The 18,889-nt window shown below is 37.7% G+C and overlaps 1 protein-coding gene across 13 annotated transcripts in view; it reads right to left on the bottom strand.

Annotated features, from left to right (window-relative positions):
- MBTD1 (mbt domain containing 1) overlaps positions 1-18,889 on the bottom strand; it is a 35,255-nt gene that overhangs the window by 4,824 nt on the left and 11,542 nt on the right. For 8 of the 13 annotated variants that reach the window (XM_064728827.1, XM_064728823.1, XM_064728826.1 and 5 more), the window contains 10 exons: positions 14,977-15,094; positions 14,207-14,341; positions 13,673-13,761; positions 12,170-12,404; positions 10,916-10,971; positions 10,551-10,655; positions 9,591-9,744; positions 7,087-7,169; positions 6,547-6,781; positions 5,865-5,942 (listed from right to left, as the gene is read on the bottom strand). In XM_064728827.1, coding sequence (XP_064584897.1) covers positions 5,865-5,942; positions 6,547-6,781; positions 7,087-7,169; positions 9,591-9,744; positions 10,551-10,655; positions 10,916-10,971; positions 12,170-12,404; positions 13,673-13,761; positions 14,207-14,341; positions 14,977-15,094 — 1,288 coding nt within the window. The remainder of the gene's footprint in view (positions 1-5,864; positions 5,943-6,546; positions 6,782-7,086; positions 7,170-9,590; positions 9,745-10,550; positions 10,656-10,915; positions 10,972-12,169; positions 12,405-13,672; positions 13,762-14,206; positions 14,342-14,976; positions 15,095-18,889) is intronic. The other 5 variants (XM_064728828.1, XM_064728830.1, XM_064728832.1 and 2 more) reach the window with 1 other exon arrangement.

Here is an 18,889-nt window from a genome sequence, read left to right as displayed (position 1 = left end):
CTAAATAAACATAAAATTTGAAAATTAAGATAGCAGAAGATGTCAAAAGCTGCTGCAGCAAGCTCTCCTCATCTTTCTTTAATAGAGTCCTCCTCCCACCTACAGAACCCACAATTCCTTCCTTATTTTTTTCTCCCAAATACTTTTCCCTGCATCATGGCCAACTCTGTCCAAGATTCCTGATCTCTGGGAGGGGGGGACAACAAAGTACTGTCTAAATGAGAAGACACACAACTGGCTACTTGACTATGCTGCAATGCCTCAGGCAAAGGCTATACAGAGGTCAGGGATACAAACAAACCCACCATGCATGTCATTTCCCTTCTCTCCCCTGAGCAGGAAGCTCCTGCAGGTACAGGAGTAACAGCAGCTGCCATGATTTGTATTGTCTCCGGCTCATTTGAACCAAGGTCCTAACACTAAGATATTTAATGATATCTTACTTCATTTGTTCATGTTATACAGCTTTTAGCTACAATCCTCCATTAGAAAAGCTTAGTTACAGCTGCGCACCAAATTGCTTGAAAGAAGAAAAAGGAAAACTAATTTAAATCATCCAACTGAAGGGAAAGGAGTGCAGATTGGGCAAGGTACTTCCTTTTTACATCGTCTCAGTGATTTGCCAGGACTCAGAGACACACTGTCTGATGCCATGACATTCAAACCTCCCAAAACCAGTACAAATAGAGCAGTATGTTTCACAATTGGGTGAATCTCTGGGAACAGTCTCTTCTTCTGCAAGACTGGCTGTACATCCTTTTTAAAAATGAAGCAGTCCAACAGGTGAATTTCAGCGCTCAAGAGATCATTTCAGACTGAAAGATGCAAAGTACTCAAAGCACCAGGCATTTGCTAGAGAGCAAAACCACATCATACAAACCAAGGTAAAGAGCTGAACCTTTCTCCTGTGCTCGTGATGGTACAAAAGAATTGTGTTTGAACCCTTACTGAGATCTCCCATGGACAAGAAGTTTCAGAACAGATGCTGTTTTGTTACTCATCTTCCACTGATTCCATTCAAAGCCATGAAAAACATCCCATGCACTGTGTCTGCATATGTCCTACAGCTACTGCACTATCAGGCAATGAATGATGCTGAGGATATGCACATAATTAATGAGTTCTGGCCAATCTCAAATGTGCTTTAATTGATTAGATGGTATCAATGTGATGCCTCCTTCCCAGAGACTGAAAAGGTATGGTCTTGCTGGTTTCAATCTCTATCTACCTATATAGAGATATATATCTATCTTTGGACAATGACAAGGCTAACCACACCACAAACAAAATTAATTTTCTCCAGCCTTACCAAAATTCAGTGTTGAAAAGTTCCCCTCAATTAATCATAATCATCCCCTCAACTGATCACTGAGTATCAGAAACCAAGGAACACAGGTGTTTCATAGGAACTTTGAAATCTAATGATACAGAAATTCAGACTGTGTATGTCTTTGCACTAAGGAAATGCAATGCAGATGTAGATTTAGCACAAAAGAACATTTGGGAAGAAACAGATGCTCCAGAACACTCTCCTGTAAGCAAGGCTTCTCTTTGGCATCAAAGGCTCTGTTAAACATGGCATGTACACAGCAGCAGGAACGTGAAGTGAAATTAAAGAGTTCCTTCAGAAGTGTTGAGAGGTGTGCAGAAGAGAGTAAGGTTTTACTCAGGGTCTAAAGGTGGCATTTGGGTTCCTTTTCTCCCAGTCTGTTAATGGATAACACATGGACAGGAGAAACTGTTCTGGATACATTCCAGTCACTAGAGAGTGCTGACACGGCAGCCTGCGCAGACTAAGACAGGATTAAGGGAGTAATCAAGCAAATCTGAAGCTAAATCTATCAACCTGGCAACTGTCCTGCAGGGAGAACATCCAGTCTGTCTGACAGCTCCTATTGCTACAATATATTTGTTAGCAATAATTTGCTGCATTACATTGCCAGAAATATGAGGAAAAGGGAAGAGAAAAACTACCAGACGCTTGAAGTGCATTTGTATAATTGAAGATTGATTACATTATGTAAACTATACTTAAAGAAGTTCAAAATTTTAATAGACTTCAATATTACCAATTAATTTTTAAGAGTTTTTCCTCTGCTCAATCATACAGATGAACAATTACACTGCTTCAAATATATTTTCTTAGTAATCCACAAAATTTCAAATAACATATTCCAAAGATACTTTCCCAGATAACTGCCTTTTTCTGATACAACGACAAAAATCTTTATTTACAGCATATGGTAATTTTCTCTGCAAAGGATAATACACAATAATAACCTACTTAGATCCAATATTCCCAGATCCACATTACCATTCAGTTTTATAGGGTGCATTTTTTGTATCTGAACAATTCGCAGGGCCCCTCCGGGATTCTCAGTAACCCACACCACAACATTCTTTCCTCTGAAATTCTAAACCAGCTGCAACCCTCTGCTATGATTAATTCAGTAACATGGTGCATCAGCAAGAATGAAAAGCTCTCTAGCAGAAAAAATTAAACCAACTGAAATTCAAAGGAAAAAAAAGGGAAAAAAGAAAGATTGGATGAGTCAGCACATGACACCCTAGACCTCAGCTTCCCACTCTGCAGTGAAACACTGCTGTGACCAGTTACCTGTTTGGAGGCTGGGATTGAACTCCTGGCTATTCCTGGGAGGCTGGAAGGCCTCAGAGGCTGTCTGTGCTGGAAGGGCTCGGTATGGAGGAGGAATCAACTCGTTGTCCCCAGAGAAGCTCCTCTGCACCTCACCTGCCATGGGTGGCCTGGACAAACTGACAGGTTTCTTTCCAACAGGTACCTACCTTCCTCTCTAAACATCAAGTCAAACTAAAATAAATGCTCAAGTTAAACTGCATCAGGCAACTCTGACTGTTCACTGAGAAATGGCTCTGACTGATATTCACCCATTCTCAAAAACCATGGCCTGCACAATGGCATCATTTAGTTATTACTGGGAATATTGTTCTCAACAGCCACATTGTAGTCCCTGAATTCTACAGGCTATGGGTAGGACTTCAAGGGCATTGCTTAACACCATGAACCACTTATTTCATGCTCAATCAATGAAATACAAATGCTGTGAATTACTTCTGCTGCAGTTACATTGCACAGTCACACACACTCCTCTGCCTGGACACCCAAGATACTTGGCTCAGTTTCAGGCTGCAGTTGTTTCAGTGAGTGTGCCTAAGAGACAGAAGGATGCTTCTGGGGAAATAATCCTCTCCAAAGTTTATCACCGCTAAAAATACATGCTCTTAATTCCCTTAGAATGGTATTTACCATTTTACCCATAAATACAAATTATTGTATTGCTACTGCGTAGCAAAAAAACTTTTAAAATGCCCTCGAATTATTAAACACTGCATTAATGAAAAAGTGTTATTAGAGCATTTCCCATACAAATTACCATGTTTCTCCTTTATCACTAAGATGCTCCTATTCTGTGCTCAAGGCATGCTCTCCGAGGGTACAAGATCTGTATTGAGGGTACAAGACCTGTAGCAAAAATCCATGCTTTCAGCTACATCAAAACTGTGGCTGCTGATGCTTCAGTCCTATCAGCATTGTCAGACAGCCCTGAAAAGGTAACTGATTATGCATATTCTAAAGATACCACCCTGCTTAAATATTCTTCTTATAAGACCACTTCAGGATAGCCTTATAGAGAGATCAATGAGGCAGAATAGTGTCTACAGAATTCCAACCTTGAAAATCTAGAGGTCAGATTATCATTTCAGTAACCTTATTCTGATATACACACCCAAGAGGAAGCAGACAATACTAGCAAATATCACATCCTTCATTATTAATTAACTGTCCCAGCATAATGGCATGTTACCTTTCAAGAAGTCACCTGCACAGTCTTCTGAGCAGCAGGCAAAACCATACTCACTGAAAGAAACAGTGACAGAAAGGGAATCGGGGGAGATTCTCAAATATCCCCAAAAGTATTCCCAAAGGTTTATGATGCAATCAGCTCTGCTTCCCAGTGAACATGTCCGCTCCCAGTGCCCCCAGGACAGGGGGGACACTGTAGCAGAAATCTGCATTGTTACACACAGCAAAAAGGCTCAATGACATCCATGACATCCTGGGCTGTGTTGGGAGCACATGAGAAAAATGTGTGGAAATAACCCTGCTCTGCTCAAACTAACCTAGTGTAAGACACAGAGTTTTTTGTTAATCATCTGTGGTGACTTTACATGGTACCATAAAAACACCATGGCTGCATTATATGGTTTTGTGACTGAAATAATTTACAAAATAACTTTCTATTTTATTTACAAGTCCTGAACAAGAAAAAGCTTCAGAAGACATTTTTGTGTTATTTCCGATGACTCACCACTTTGGTTGCCATAACTTATTTAGAAAAAACCCATACACAAGGCAGCTGGCTCTAATTCTTCATGATGTTATTCTCTCATCTTCTGGTGTTAAGAGCATTTCTTAGTATTCAGTAAACAGTCCAGAACACAATCAGAAGTTTTCTTTGCTTCCACAGGCAACATTTACCTTAGGTTAGTGAGAAGTGAAGAAGAAACTTCCCTGGACTAAATTTTCTAAAGCTAGACTAAAGCTTCCTATGGCACTAAGTAAGACAGATTAATTTTCCAGGTTTGGGTCACACTTACTGTAAGACAGGTAGCAGAGGTATTAGGAAAGGGATAAGGTAAGGAGAATGATGGTCTAGAACAGCTTGCTAAACAAAATCTGCACAGATAGTGTAGAGTTATCCAAAACCAGGTCTTACACAAAGGTAATTAACCATAAAGCCATATTTCCCCAGCTTAAAGCAACAGCATTCACAGCTTTCCCCAGATATTCTCAAATCAGGAGTTTTCCAGTACCTGAATTCTATTGTAAAAATACTGCTTTCCGAAAAGGATCTGGATTTTACTGTTTACTTCCTCCAACACTGAAAAGAAAACCAGTGCAATGTTTGAGGCACTTAACAGGAATTTCTAAGAACTTCTGAGACACCTGTTCTATCTGTGACACTCAACTTCTTTTCATCCCCAAAGATCAACACAGCATAGGATGTATTCTCAATGACTGGGGAAGAAGGTTCCAATTGGCCTTAATATATCCATTCACAAACTCACCAGGAAAACAAGGTTTTAATTCCTCACATTAGTTTGATACTACAACGAAACACTCTGGAAACAGAACTAAATTAAGCAAGCTAACTTTACATGTTGACAACTTGATTCAAAGGGAACCAATTACTGTGGAAAGTACCTGAACACTGCAGATTCTTAAAAATGTCATTACTGTGTTTTACTGTGACAAGAACAGCCACATACAGCAATGCTGTTTGTTTCTGAAAGTAATAATACAAGAGCTTAATTTACATAAATGCCTAAACCAAAAAAACTGGCAAATAAGTAATTTTTTTTTTGTTTCAAAGAGAAGCCAGTTGGATGATTATTTAAATTTTCTACACCTCATTCTTTCTGATCCCAGTGACTTGGCTCTTATTCCTTTACCTGTGTTACAGAGAGCAGAGGGAAAAGTGTGTTGATACCTGAGTATTTTGTACAAGGCAGTACAACTACCAATATAGTACACAGCAAATGTATTATTTAACTGAAATTATGTCAGAATACAAAATTATTTTAACCATTGTCCATCTACAATTAATAGATGATTATTATTAGCAACATCTACCCTACCACAAAATATAAAAATAATTATTCTCAATGAAAAAGTTCTTTTTGTGGCATACTGCACCTTTAAGCATAACACCTGTTTAGACATGTGCATAAAACATGAAAATTTCCAAATAGAACAGGGACTTAGGTAGAGACCACAAACTTTAAAGCATCAGGTAAACTGCAAACACTATTTTGTCACCCACTTTTCTTATGTCCTTTGTACTGTTGTGATTTAGCTTTTTTCTTCTGTTTGGACGAACTTGACTGGCTATCTCTTGATGCTGCAAAAATGAAGAATTCAAAATTTATGCTCATTTAAAAAAAAAAAACAACCCCACTTTAAAATGTGTCAAAGCTGGTACACAGTTTAAGAATTTTTCCTTAGTGACTGAACAAAGACAGAAATTTACTGTGGAAAATCAATTTGCATTAAACTATTTAACAAGAACTCGCTCATTACCCTCATATTAAAAAACTGTTTTTGAAATGCATATCATCAGTTATTATCACTTGATCTGACAAGGACAAGTTGTGATGTAACAAATTACATACAGCTTCTGCACAGGCTGAGTTCCACTAATTTAGGAGGTGAAACAGAAACACTGGCAGTCTTAAAGCAACATAAATTCTCAGCGAGCTTCTCCAGAACTGACAAGAGGCTTTTTCCCGGCATCAAGTCAGCACCTTCTGGCATTGAAAAATAGTAAAAAACACTCAGAAGTACTTTAGAAATCAAAGTGGGAAAGATTAGAACTGTCAATTAGAACTTCCAGGCATTAGCAAGAGTTTTTTCTATTTTTGTTACGCCTAGGGACCTAACTGGAAAAGGTTAGTAAAAGGAGTCCCCATTAAATTAATTTTCATTATTGACAAAGCAGGACTCACATTGTGGCGCTGGAGGCTGGAGCTGGTATCCAGTGAGCTGACACCATCCCACAGGGTACAGATCTGGGGATTCACAATCCACCCACTGATCATATTCATCTTCCCACCCATCAAAGTGTATCCTCAGAAGGCGGTGAATAATGCGCGTTACTGTGGCCACACACACCAGGCGAGGCTCCATCAGATCTACTGCCTCCAGTTTCATGCCAACATGAAACCCATGGTTTGGAACTTCCTGGGGAAGCAAAGAAAGCAAACATCAGTAAACAGACGTTCATCAAGATAGTTTAAGCACAGTGCTGAAACAGGGATTTCAATCCACTTAATATAGAAAAAAACCAAGCATCATTGATGAAGTTTCCTGGACCTCTGCAGCTGTTTAACATTTCAGAGATACCAACATTTGTTTACTCAAACGGTTCTTATCTCTAGAAGTTTTACCTTTTCAAAGCTGTGTTTAACAAATGGGTCTATCCCATGCACTATGCAAAAATTTAAGGAAAACACTAATTCCAGTACAAACACATATAATTTCATTACCTTATTGAAGAGCTTTACTGGTGCAGCTATTGAGTCAGTTTCCCTGAGGTAGTCAAACCATTTAAAAGGGAGTTTTGCATAACCTGTGAATTTGAAACAACATTTTCATACATCAACTGCAAATTTCACGTGTAAGAACAACAGCAAAAATAGCACACAGTGAGTGTGCTACAGCTAAAAAAACAACAAAGGTTAAATATCAGTAGCAGAAACCTCCACTCTCTGAGCTTTGATCTAAGGGACAAAAAGACACCTAGACATTGCCCATTTGCAACTAACAAGAATGAAGCATTGGGTAATGTAAAAGATAACATTCAGTTAAGATTAATCACTTAAACTGGAAGCTTTTTGTCCATGCAGATTCTTATCTCAACAAATGCCCTACACAAATGACCCAGAACAGATCATGGAATTGAGAATATCCAGTTTCTTCCCTGTGGGGAAATAGCTCCACTATTGAAACACTTAAATTGTCAGGAACAGAATGGTAAGAATAAACATGGATATTTTAAAAGTTTATTAAGGGTAAAAATAGCAGGAACATGTAATATGGAAAATTAGAGGATTTTTTAAAGCTATTATAAAAGGGAAGAAAATAATCTCTCAAAAAGATATGTATCTGCTACTGAATATGCATAAAACACAGGAATATCTTTTCCTTTGAGCAATTTTAACAACTGCTTTTAATGAATAATTCTCTAATTCTAGCTGGAGGAACAATAGCCTGGAGGATTTCTCTGCATCAGTGTGCAGTGATGGACACTCTGAAAATCTGCAGTGCAGTGGGCATGGTGTGGGAGCTACAGGAGAGGTCTGCATCTCACTTCTATGGGGATAGAGGGCTGCCACTCTCAGTACCCACAGCCCAAAATTCAATCCCATCCCTCAAGATGCCCAAGCATCTTCATCTTCTACTGATTTCAGCATGGGATGAAGAAGTTTGAGAGGAATAAGCTTTGTAAAGTCCAATGATTCCACAGCAACTGAAGTTATCCACAATACTAAATGCAACTTGAATAAGAGTGCTCACAGTGGCTATGGAATCTATCCATGAAGAGATACAGCTAGAGAGTTAATTAAAAATGGCAATACTGTATCAGTTCTGCATATTAATGTTTTTCTTCTCAATGTAACATTCCTCTGCTACACCAATATATTTGTACTCAAGTTCATCACACACAGGAAATGTGCACGTGGGCCTTGTCAGATGAGGCAGAATTAGAAAGCTGTCCATTTTCCAGCCCATAATTTGGAAAGCAAAGTACCCTCCTCATTGGAGCTAAGGAGCTTTGATCACTTTGGTCCTATTAAAATTGCTAATGCGCATTATGGTCTGTATTTTACTGCTAGTAATTCCTCTTCCAAATTACTTTTAGATTATTGTATGTGTGATTTATAATCACCTCTCGCTGATGACACAGCACTTAGTAAAAACTGCAATAAAGGGGAAAATGTACATGGAGGTAAAGAATTAGCTTGCCACGATACAAGAAACACTATAAGTATCATAAATGTGCTAACAACAAAATCCACATTTTGAAAGCAGTGTTTCAAGAGTGAAACCAAAGGCAAGTTTTTCTCCTATTCCATCTCATCAGTTTCATACATGTATTTCTAAATGGATTGATACCTATTGATATACAAGCATTTTCACCCATAAAAACTTCTCTTGCAAGAGTCTCTGCACCTCAGATTTGAGGGATGCTGGTGCCCATGAATTTCTAGGCAATAAATTTACTAAATGAGCTGACTGAAAAAAATGTATAACTGCACTTTCCACACACTCAAAGGGGAGAGAGCTGTCACTGTACGACAAAAATGGTATGAAATTATTTTCTTCATGTTGCATTACACTGTAGTTATTACCTAGTAAAATATTTCATTAAATACAAGTAGAAGTCTGCAAGAATGAGAATGGAGGGAAAAAGCCATGGAAAATCATTGTAATCTGTCAGCTGTTATACAGCTATGATCCTCTTAAAATGTACCAGACCAGGGCAAAAAATGGGGAAAGGGAGGCAAAGTCTTCTGTAGACACATGTGCTTGTGAACAGAAAGCTTTTCCTCACAGAGGGGTTTATTTACTGTACAGTCCTAAAGCTCAAGTTTGTGTATAACCTTCCAAAATTTGACTTGTCTCATTGTGAATTAGCCTGAGATTCTTCACAGTGTTTGTTAATGTTTTGGTGGGCAGGACTTCCTAACCAGTGACTTTCTGAAGAGCCCTTTTAGTGACTCCCACGCTTTCCATTGACTTAGTGGAATCCTCAATTTCTGACAGCAAATGCAAATTATTTCAGCCAATAACCAATCTAACTTTTTCTAAATGAAAAGCTGGTGACCTCTGGTTTAGATTACTTGGAAGTAAAGCTGTTGTATTTGTTTCAGACTTGAGAAAGTCCTAAGAAGTGACCTGAATTTTGTAGGCTGAGTTAAGAAACAAAGCATATGGCACACACAGAATCACTGAGCAGTATTAACAATAGAAGGTGTCAGAATGCTACCTGTACCTCTGGGCGGAGTTAGTTCAATCATGTTAATTTCACAGAAACCAACAGGGAAAATAGAAGGGGAAGTGGCATGGTAACAAAACCAATCAGACCCATCTGCTGCTTCTGAGCCATCAATCCCAATCATAAGATAGCCATCTGCTAATACCTTGGTAAAGAGAAACAAAATTTCACATTAAATACCTTCAGCTGGGTGAGAAAGCGAGAAAGAAAGCATGCCACATTTCAAGAGTGAAAGCAATTCAATAATAATGGAAGCACACTTAGAAGGATATTCAATTATAACAAAAACCCTCCAAATCATATCTGTCTCTAGGACTGTGAATACCACTGTTACATGTACCTTTGATAACTGCAAAGTTTTGAGATGAACATTTCCTTTTTCTGATCTCTAGTTTATTTTTCTTGTGAACAACAGCCCTATTTCTAAAGCTTTATAACTGAGTCTATTCCTCAGCTTGCAAGGATATTCAGTATGCCATTACTCAAAATCAAAACAATTCTCCTCACTGGAAAGGTTAAACAATTCAGCTAAGCTGCTTTTTACATTTTCTCTTTTAAAGCAGATTTCACATGGATTGGTTCCCTTTCAATCAAACTAAGAAAGAAGGACAGCCTTAAAATATCTTCATAAACTTCTGCAAGTCAGCAAGATGAGATCTGGTTTTGAACAGTTGCAAAACACTTGGTATAATTAGCAGAACATTTTCCTGTAAATTCCTCTCACAAATACATTCTAACTAAAGGTAAGGCTGAATTTCCAGAGCTTAAAGTCAAATTTACATAAGCACATTTTCATAGCGGTTGTATATGAACAATTGACAAACATACCCTATTCACTGTGCAAATGAACTCTCCTAATTTTGGTTTTGAGCTTCTTGTTTCAAGCCTGAATAAAGGTTAGGAGAAAAGGATTCCTCTTCCCCTCCCCAAAACGCACATTTGCTTTCTTACCTTTCTGATAGTTGCCACACATATTGCTGAAAGGTTTAGGGGGTCTATAGCTTCCAATTTCATTCCTTCTTTAAACCACTCTCCAGCTGCATCAACCTCTTTGACCTAAAGAATCACAGAACAGCAGCAGCAACAAAGAATTTAATGAGCCTGGAACAAAACATACCCCAACACTGCCAAAGCAACAGACTGAAATATCTGTTCTACCATGTCTGCTTATATCAAGGAGATCAGATTGGATGACACAAGCAGAAACACTTGTGCTGGGCCAGGATGTAAACAGAGTTTCAGGTCAGGTTTACACACAACAGGAACTGAAGGTCCTCAATCAACTCTGCAAAGAGTGTTCCAGCTACTCAACTCACCTTCGTAAATAAGTGTGGGGGTGCATCAAAATGTCCGTCCTGTTTCTTTGTAATATCTACAAGGAATAATAATAATAATACTATAATATTGTTCAGAAGTTTTGTTCACAGAGCACACAATATGTTTTTCTGAACATGTTAACCAATACCACACAATCACTGGTGTTGGGAGGCCCACAGTTTATTAGTAACACTACCACAAAAATCTGGAGGACATAATCCATCCATTTTCCTTGCTGACTTCAACCTGAACTGCCTCTATAAAACAAACAATTTATGGAAAAAACCCGCCAATATCCAGTATTTACAAGACCATTTGATTACGTCACAAAATTGATGAAAGTGTAACATAGAAGTTTTTGCAAAAAATGGGCAGGTTTAAATTACTTTGCACTATGCTATGACAGAAAATTACATTTATATATATTTTTATATAATTACATATAATCACTTGAAATGCATGTGTGTGTATGTCTATTTATAAATGGCTTCAGAGAAAGTTGAAGCGTTAGGGAAACTGAAGGCCTTTTCCTGAAGGGAAGCCTTTTAGAATGCTTTACAGAAATTCTGTCTCTTACAAGGGATACCAGCTCAAAGGAACAGAGAAATAATAAAAAACCCACACTTTCTTTTTGTTTGTTTAGAAGTCTGAACTATTTCAAATTACAATTGCTTTTGTATTTTAGTTAGCAAAGGCCTTAATTGTGTCCCCTCTATCACACTGTCACTTCATTTTCCCAGCCCATTCCCAAATGCCCTCTAAATCATGTAAATACTGCAATTATAAAATATTAGACAGTCTTTAAACTCGCCAGTAAATAGAAATTCTGTTTCTACTAGGATACATGTCCACATTGCATTGTAGAAAGGAGTTAGATGTGAAGAAACTAGGAGTTTGTGGAGTAGGGCTGTAATTCCAGGTATCAGCATGAAAAGTGAAGTCTATCATGCTTGAATTGTGCAGTTAAAGGTTTTTCTACCTTTAGTTTGCAAGCCTCTGTTTATCACTGAATCTTCTACACACTAAAGGTTATTCTGGCTTTTCCACTGCTGTATAGTATGTTAATTGTAATTTTAACTAAAATTCCTGAGTGTCATAAAATTGGTAAAACCCCTGGGCCACATTACATAACATCCTCAAGTACCATTATTCAAGGTAGTTTGACTAATTGTATAAAGCAACAGAACTGCTCAAGCCAAACTCCTCCCAGCCAACACTACCTACAAAACACCTCTAACCCAAACCAAACTTACCAGATCTTTTGAACCTGTGTCCTATACTTCGAGACCAGCCAATATGATGAATGAGTGGGCTGTACATATGGCACCAGAAGTCATCAGTTTTGTCCTCACTCTCTTCATACACCAATCTCAGGCGGCCCCCAACAACACTGTCCACCACTGCCACTCTTGTCCGGCAGAGGTGCGTCTTGTCCACTACTTCTACCCTCATGGAAGTTTTGAATGGGTACTGCATACTCTCAGACACCTTGAAACAACACAAAACATACATTCTGTAACAATATCTTCTGTTTTTCCATTTCCTGTCTTTTAAAGCACAGTATTGACACACTTCATTTAATTGAAGTACTCGTTAATCATGCCAGAGAAATGACAACTTGTCTTCTATTTCATTGTAACAAAATATTTCAGAAAACTAAGAACAGATCCTACAATGCCTTAATTGTTTCAAGGTCATCCCTTAAGATGAGATACAATTCTCACATAAGTTCAAGGAATTTTCAATTGACATAATGAAAGCTTGTCCAGTTGTTAACAATGGCTGAAGTTACCTTGAGAAACAACTTTAACAAGAAAAACCTCAAGATTTTTTGTTCTTGCTGTGTCATCCACTCAAAATACAGCATTTTAAAAACAGGATTAAAATGCTTTGTTTTAAGGCATGGAAAACAAATCTTCAACATAATTAAAGCTGGCCATTTACAAAAGTATTTCTTGAAAATATACAAAAGAAATAGATGTTAATCTGCTCCGTGAAAACAGACTGTATTAAAAAGCAGTATCTGTCACTTGCCATTTTCATTACCACCTCTCCAAAGGACTGAGATCTTGCCAATTTAATTTGGCTTCCAAGTGAGGCAATTGTAAAATAAAAATTAACAACCGCAGAAAGGCATTTTGGTTGGTTTTAAAACATTACATGCAGTGTAAAACAATGAATTAAGCTTGCATATTTCCACTAAGAACTATATATACCATCATCTCACAATATTGGCAAGTAAACTTCCAGCACACTATACAGCAGCTGCCACACCTGAAGGTATGACTAAGACAGGAGGAAACCTAGTCCAGAGCAGGAAAAAAATACTAAGATTTAAAACTATGATCTTCATTCCTTCTACATCCATGCTATATTAACATATTCTGTTCAGTTCATGAAACAAGTAATTCCTGAATTAGAAAAATCAGTTTTAATTTTCTTAAATATCACAGGGTAACTCATGAGCACTTCTGGGTTTTCTGTGGATTTTTTAAAATGGGATATTTTAAAATTAAAATAGACCAACTAGTTTTTACAGACAGCTATTCTTTCTAGAGCAAAGTTTACCAAATACATACTGACAAGTGTGGACATAACTGGAGAAGGGATTCCAAGGAAAACTGTGTCTAAGGGAAGAAACTACTGTATCTCCTTCCCTGCAAGAGAAGCTAATGTGCCACTGTAAAATATTTCAGTTCTTCACACTGTGCTGCAGTTTTCTTTATAGAACATCATTGATACTGGATCAGCCTTACCTTCTGAGAAAAGTCAGGAGGAAGTGTTTTGGCACCAGTAAGTCGTTTCACTAGAAAAGCTTTCCAGTTTGTGTATTTGTGTTGGATGCCTGTTGCAAATGAAGGGGAAGAAATAAGCCACTGATTTTTAACTGTGCCCATTAGAGACTAATATTAGAGTCAGGAATACGTAAAGAAGAAATCCCAGATGACTATTACAAGGCCTAGATGACAATAATGACAAAAAGCCTCTTTAGAGAATGAATGCTATCCAAGATTAAGATAATAGCCCAGGGTGAACAACTTAATACCAAAGTATAAATAAAATAAGTGCATATTCCCATAACTGATTAGCTAACTGCTGCCACCCCAGTCTTAAAAGCTTTGAGTCACATCAGATGGGCTACTCCAAGAAAAACAGCATCAGTCAAAAGTTAAAATTATTAATTCATAACTGTTGAAAAAGTTATGGCAAAAGAACATTTTGCTATCTGGATCATGAGCAAATTTAGTTGAATAGAGACTTTGAAATCAGTAAGACTACTATTTACATACTGCGAGGAGGAACTAAGGGCTTCCCACTGGTTGCACACCAACCAACTGGGTGGATGTCAGAGCCACAAATGTTGCACCAGAAGTCAAGACTCGAATCATTTTCAAATCCTTCATATCTCAGCAGAGCATTGTAGCCTGAAAGAAAGCATTTAAAAAAAATACAAGAATGAAACAAGATTATAAAATATGTTTGAATATTTTTTGACCAATCATCATATACATTACACTGATTTTCTAAATGTAATTTTTAATAGCAAGTTGGGGTTTTTTGGCACATTTCTGGATGCTATTAATGCACAGAATTGATTACTTTGATAAATGTGCATGTATTATCATGTAAATCAATTTAAATAAGATTAAAATTCTGGAACTATAAACCTTTAGAAATTGCACAAAAGAGGACAAAATTAATTATGCACAGTATCTGCTTTTTCATATCTTAGATCCGTAACCTTGAATTTCTAACTTTTCACCAGTGATTTGTATAATGAGGCTTCTTGACAGGTCTTATACCACGTCTCCTTTCTGCTCTGCACTAGTCTTACTGCACTCTGAGGCAATATTTAAAAAATCAAACCAAGGAAAGACATTCTCAAGCATCACAGCAGCCAGTGTAGAACAGTGACAGCACTACAATGTATAATCTACAGGCACAGCTCTGCCAACCTGACCAATGGCAGCATTTCTCTCACCAGGTGATCGCTGACTAAAGTACTTATTTTTTCACATAGTTCTTTTGATTATTTTAATTTCAACTGAAACACATTTACCTGCTAATTTTACAATTCCAGCTATCCAGAAGACTTTGGTAGGTAGGCTGCAGTCAGTGTTTGGAACCTCCACTCGCACTCCTTCTGCAATATCACCCCAGCAAGTCCCCATGGGCGCCTGTCAAGGTTGGGGTTAAAAAGTCATCAGCTCACCATGTGAAAATAGTAATTTTTTGTTATCTCTGTGTTCTACAAGCAACTTAAAAAGACAAAACATTGAATACACATATAACAAACATGGTTAGAAACCACTGTTTCTTACAAGAACCTACTTTTGTTTTAATTTGACAACTATGCGTAATACTGAAATTGTATCCAATTATTCCTGTGTATTTACTGAAAAAAAAGCTATAGCATTCCAAGTTTAAATAGCAGTTAAGCACAAATTGTACATTCCCAAAGGTCAGTTTTATTCTATGATATTTCAGTTGGGAAGAAACTACTGATGTTAGTAAGAATGATGGAAATCGCTATGCAATTCTACTTGCAAGAAAATCATGGTACCTGTAGCACAGACATCAAAACCTTTAAATTCTGCAAGTCAGGCATGTTTCTGGAAGAATGCCTAAAAATTATTTCTTTATTCTATTCTGATGATTTATTATGGTAGGGTTCATCACCCACTGCTTCACATCCTCTCAGAGGAACAAGCTTTCACACCACCTGCAAGTGATCACTCCATGGAGCAGACAAAAAGAACAGAAGGCTCTGAGCGGCACCTTTGTCATGAACATCAGAAGGAAAGGCACAGCAAGATCCCCCACACTGTCCCATGTGAGGAATATGTTAGGAACAAGAAAGAATATCCACCTGATGAACTCGTAAGGGTTTGCAGAAGCTGGTGATAGAAATTGCATTTAGTTTGTTATCTCCAGAAGAACATTTTGTTGAACAGAGCATAATGAAATATCAGTCAAAGATGGTATTGTAGATACCAGAAATGCACAGTGCCAAAGAACCTAAATTCTTAACAGTAACTCAACCGAAGTTATATTGGTAACAAGCTACAAAATTTCTCAGTGTGCAATAAACTTGAGACTACCCAGGAGAGAGAGATTCATATCTTGGGTGTTTTATAACAACAGTCACATCAATTCTGAGAAAGACAAATTCTTATCTGTTCAGAGATTACCCAGCTATCACTGGGACAACTGAAGGAGGGATCCTCTGGCTCTGCACTGTCTCATTTACAAAGCTCTTTGCAAACCCAGAGAACTGAACCACCCAGTGGGAACAGCCTCCAACTGCTTCAAACAGAAGCTACGAGTGAAGAAAACTGGATTAATCCTGAATAACTGAAAATTACAATATTGGAATTTTGCTGGCAATCAGCAATTGCCATTAGTAGCACTAGAAGCTGAATTTATCTTAAAAAAAGGAAATCCCTCACTAGTTGAAGTATTTGAGGTTATACAAAACTTAAAACTAGTTTCAACTCTTAAAGGAAATGTAAGTATGCCAGTTTCTATTCTTGAAGCTTTGTCTCTTCATGTTCTGCTATGTCCCATCTACACCAGTCTAGACCACAGAGCTCTCTTCTGCCAACTGGCAGCCAGAGAAAAATCCAACTGAAAAGATGACAGCTTATTTTCACACACAAAATATGCAGATACAACTTAAGTTCCATCCTGTGATCACTACCCTCTCTAAATTGACACGTGTACGTTTTTGAATTGAATTGGGGAAATAAACTTTTCAAACTGCATATTTTAGCAAATCTTGTTGCCCGTATAGAGATACAGATGAAGCCAAACAATCCAAAATAAAAGTGCTGACTAATTTCATAATCCACCTGCACTGAAGTACATTTTATTGCCTGCTCGTCTATTCTGTTGATTCAGTGAGAATAGTATATCAAAAGACTTCTCCTGACATCAACTTAAAATGGAAATTTCATTTCCAGAGTGTGGATTGGTATAGACGGAAATAGCAGAAAGTTAAATTTGTCCTTGTCTGTGAAAACATTGGTTCTGCTAGTTCTCCTACACCAATCCATATGGCTCACCCTTTCCAGAAGGAAGCCATCCTGTGCAGCATCACTGCTGAAGTGTCAGACAACTATACTGTCCTGAGGGATGGTTTACAGAACATCTGCTTCACTGCACTATCTTAATCTCCTTCACTCATTAGGGATATTCTTGAAGCAGGAAGACCTGGATAAACCAGGGCTGTGACAGCCATCTTCCTTCATCTCTCCTCTGTCTCATCTGATTAATCAATGAGTGTTTGAAGAGTGCTTTTAAAAACTCAAAGTGCACTAGAGAAGTGTTAAGTCTTACTTATCTGCTGACTGAAAGGTGACTGCAGTCTGGATTGGCATAGTGTGAACTAGCAGAACCATCATTTACAGGTAAGAACAAATTTACCTTTCAAACTCATGACGAGATCCACGTCACATCACTCCCAAACAAGGAAGAGCTGGTTCCTGGCTTCCTGCTCCGGGACATGACCTGGGAGGGGTCTATCTGTGAGCACCAAGGGCCTTCTCTGCAAGGTAAGGTGCAGTCAGGAAGGGCCTGTTTGATAGGAGCACCTAAAGGCCAAGTATTCCACATACGCACCTGAATAAAGAGCTCATGTGGCTTAAATAAGTGGCTTCTAGAGGTTTTGGATGGCATCAACACTGCCATGATTGTAGACTTTAAATCAGGATTTTAATGGCAAATCCTGATGGTGATGCTACCGATTCCATTGGTACCGTGGTGATGCTACCAATTCCTGAATTGTATAGAATGCTGAAACTTCGTTTGTGAGCAGTGCTCCAACAGTGGGTAATGCCAGAGGAGAAAACATGCAAAAGGGTTTAAACAAAAACCTTCAAAGCAGAACACTGCCACCCAGTGTAGCATCCTGGAAATGCTCCCTTAAATCACTGGATATAGCTTAAAAACAGATGAAATCAAGAGAATGAAAGTATTTCGGCTCAGAATAAAATTCGGGTGGAAGAAAGAACTTCAGGAAATGTGCCTCTCATTAGCAATACAGTGAAAAGAAATAATTGCTCTTAACTGTGCATAAAGTTGTCCAGTAAGTAGTACTGAGAAATAACTCAAACCACTGTAATTTGCTTTCAGTTGTAGAAATGGTTTAAACTAATAAAAGCAACTATAGAAAAGAGTAAAAAGTGTTTAGAGGATAAAAAGTGGAATGCAGGTCAGCAATGAGCTCACTGTATGGGACTAAACTATAACTCAATATTAAAAACATCAAATTGAGTTTTTCTCCTTGCAGCAGCTATTGCTGTGTGCCTGATTATCGCAATCTGACAAAATAAAAAAAAAGAGGCTGCAAGGTGCACAAATGGGAATTCTGGCTTTGCCATGGGCTTCCTGTAGGACATAAACAAAAGCAGTTCCCTACTTCAGTTTACTGAACGCTGAAATCATAGGCATGACCACTCTATTGCTACTGAATTTCATTAGTGTTACTCAACACTCAAGTCTGGAATAAATGTAACATGGAAGCACAAAAAGTATATCAAAATACTTTAAAATTAATCTTATCATAAAGAGAAAGAACTTCCCAAGATTTAGATACTTTAATTCTAAAAGGTAGCTGTTTTAAAATGAAGAAGAAATAACTTCCCAGGAAAAAAACAAAACCAGAAAAACTGATGTGAGAAATCTACATCAGAGCTGAGATACTTAAGTACGTCAGGTTCTTAAAAAAAAGCCAAATCTCACATCTCATAATTCCTTTAAATTTTCTTTAACACTGATCCTAATGTTCCCTATCAAATATTCATACAGATATATCCAGTATAACCAGTAAATTCAATATATTTTACTGAATAATGAATTTAAGGGTAGATATGTCACGATTTTACTGTCAACTCAAAACTTTGATCTTGAACAGAATAAGCTTTATATCTTCAATCACACACACACAGGTGTATGAAATTCATAATATGGAT

This window comes from Zonotrichia leucophrys, chromosome 18 (genome assembly GCF_028769735.1).
Source record: "Zonotrichia leucophrys gambelii isolate GWCS_2022_RI chromosome 18, RI_Zleu_2.0, whole genome shotgun sequence".
Classification (NCBI taxonomy): Eukaryota; Metazoa; Chordata; class Aves; order Passeriformes; family Passerellidae; genus Zonotrichia; species Zonotrichia leucophrys.
Note: the sequence above shows the minus strand (reverse complement) of the source record. Positions and strands in the feature narration are given on the sequence as shown.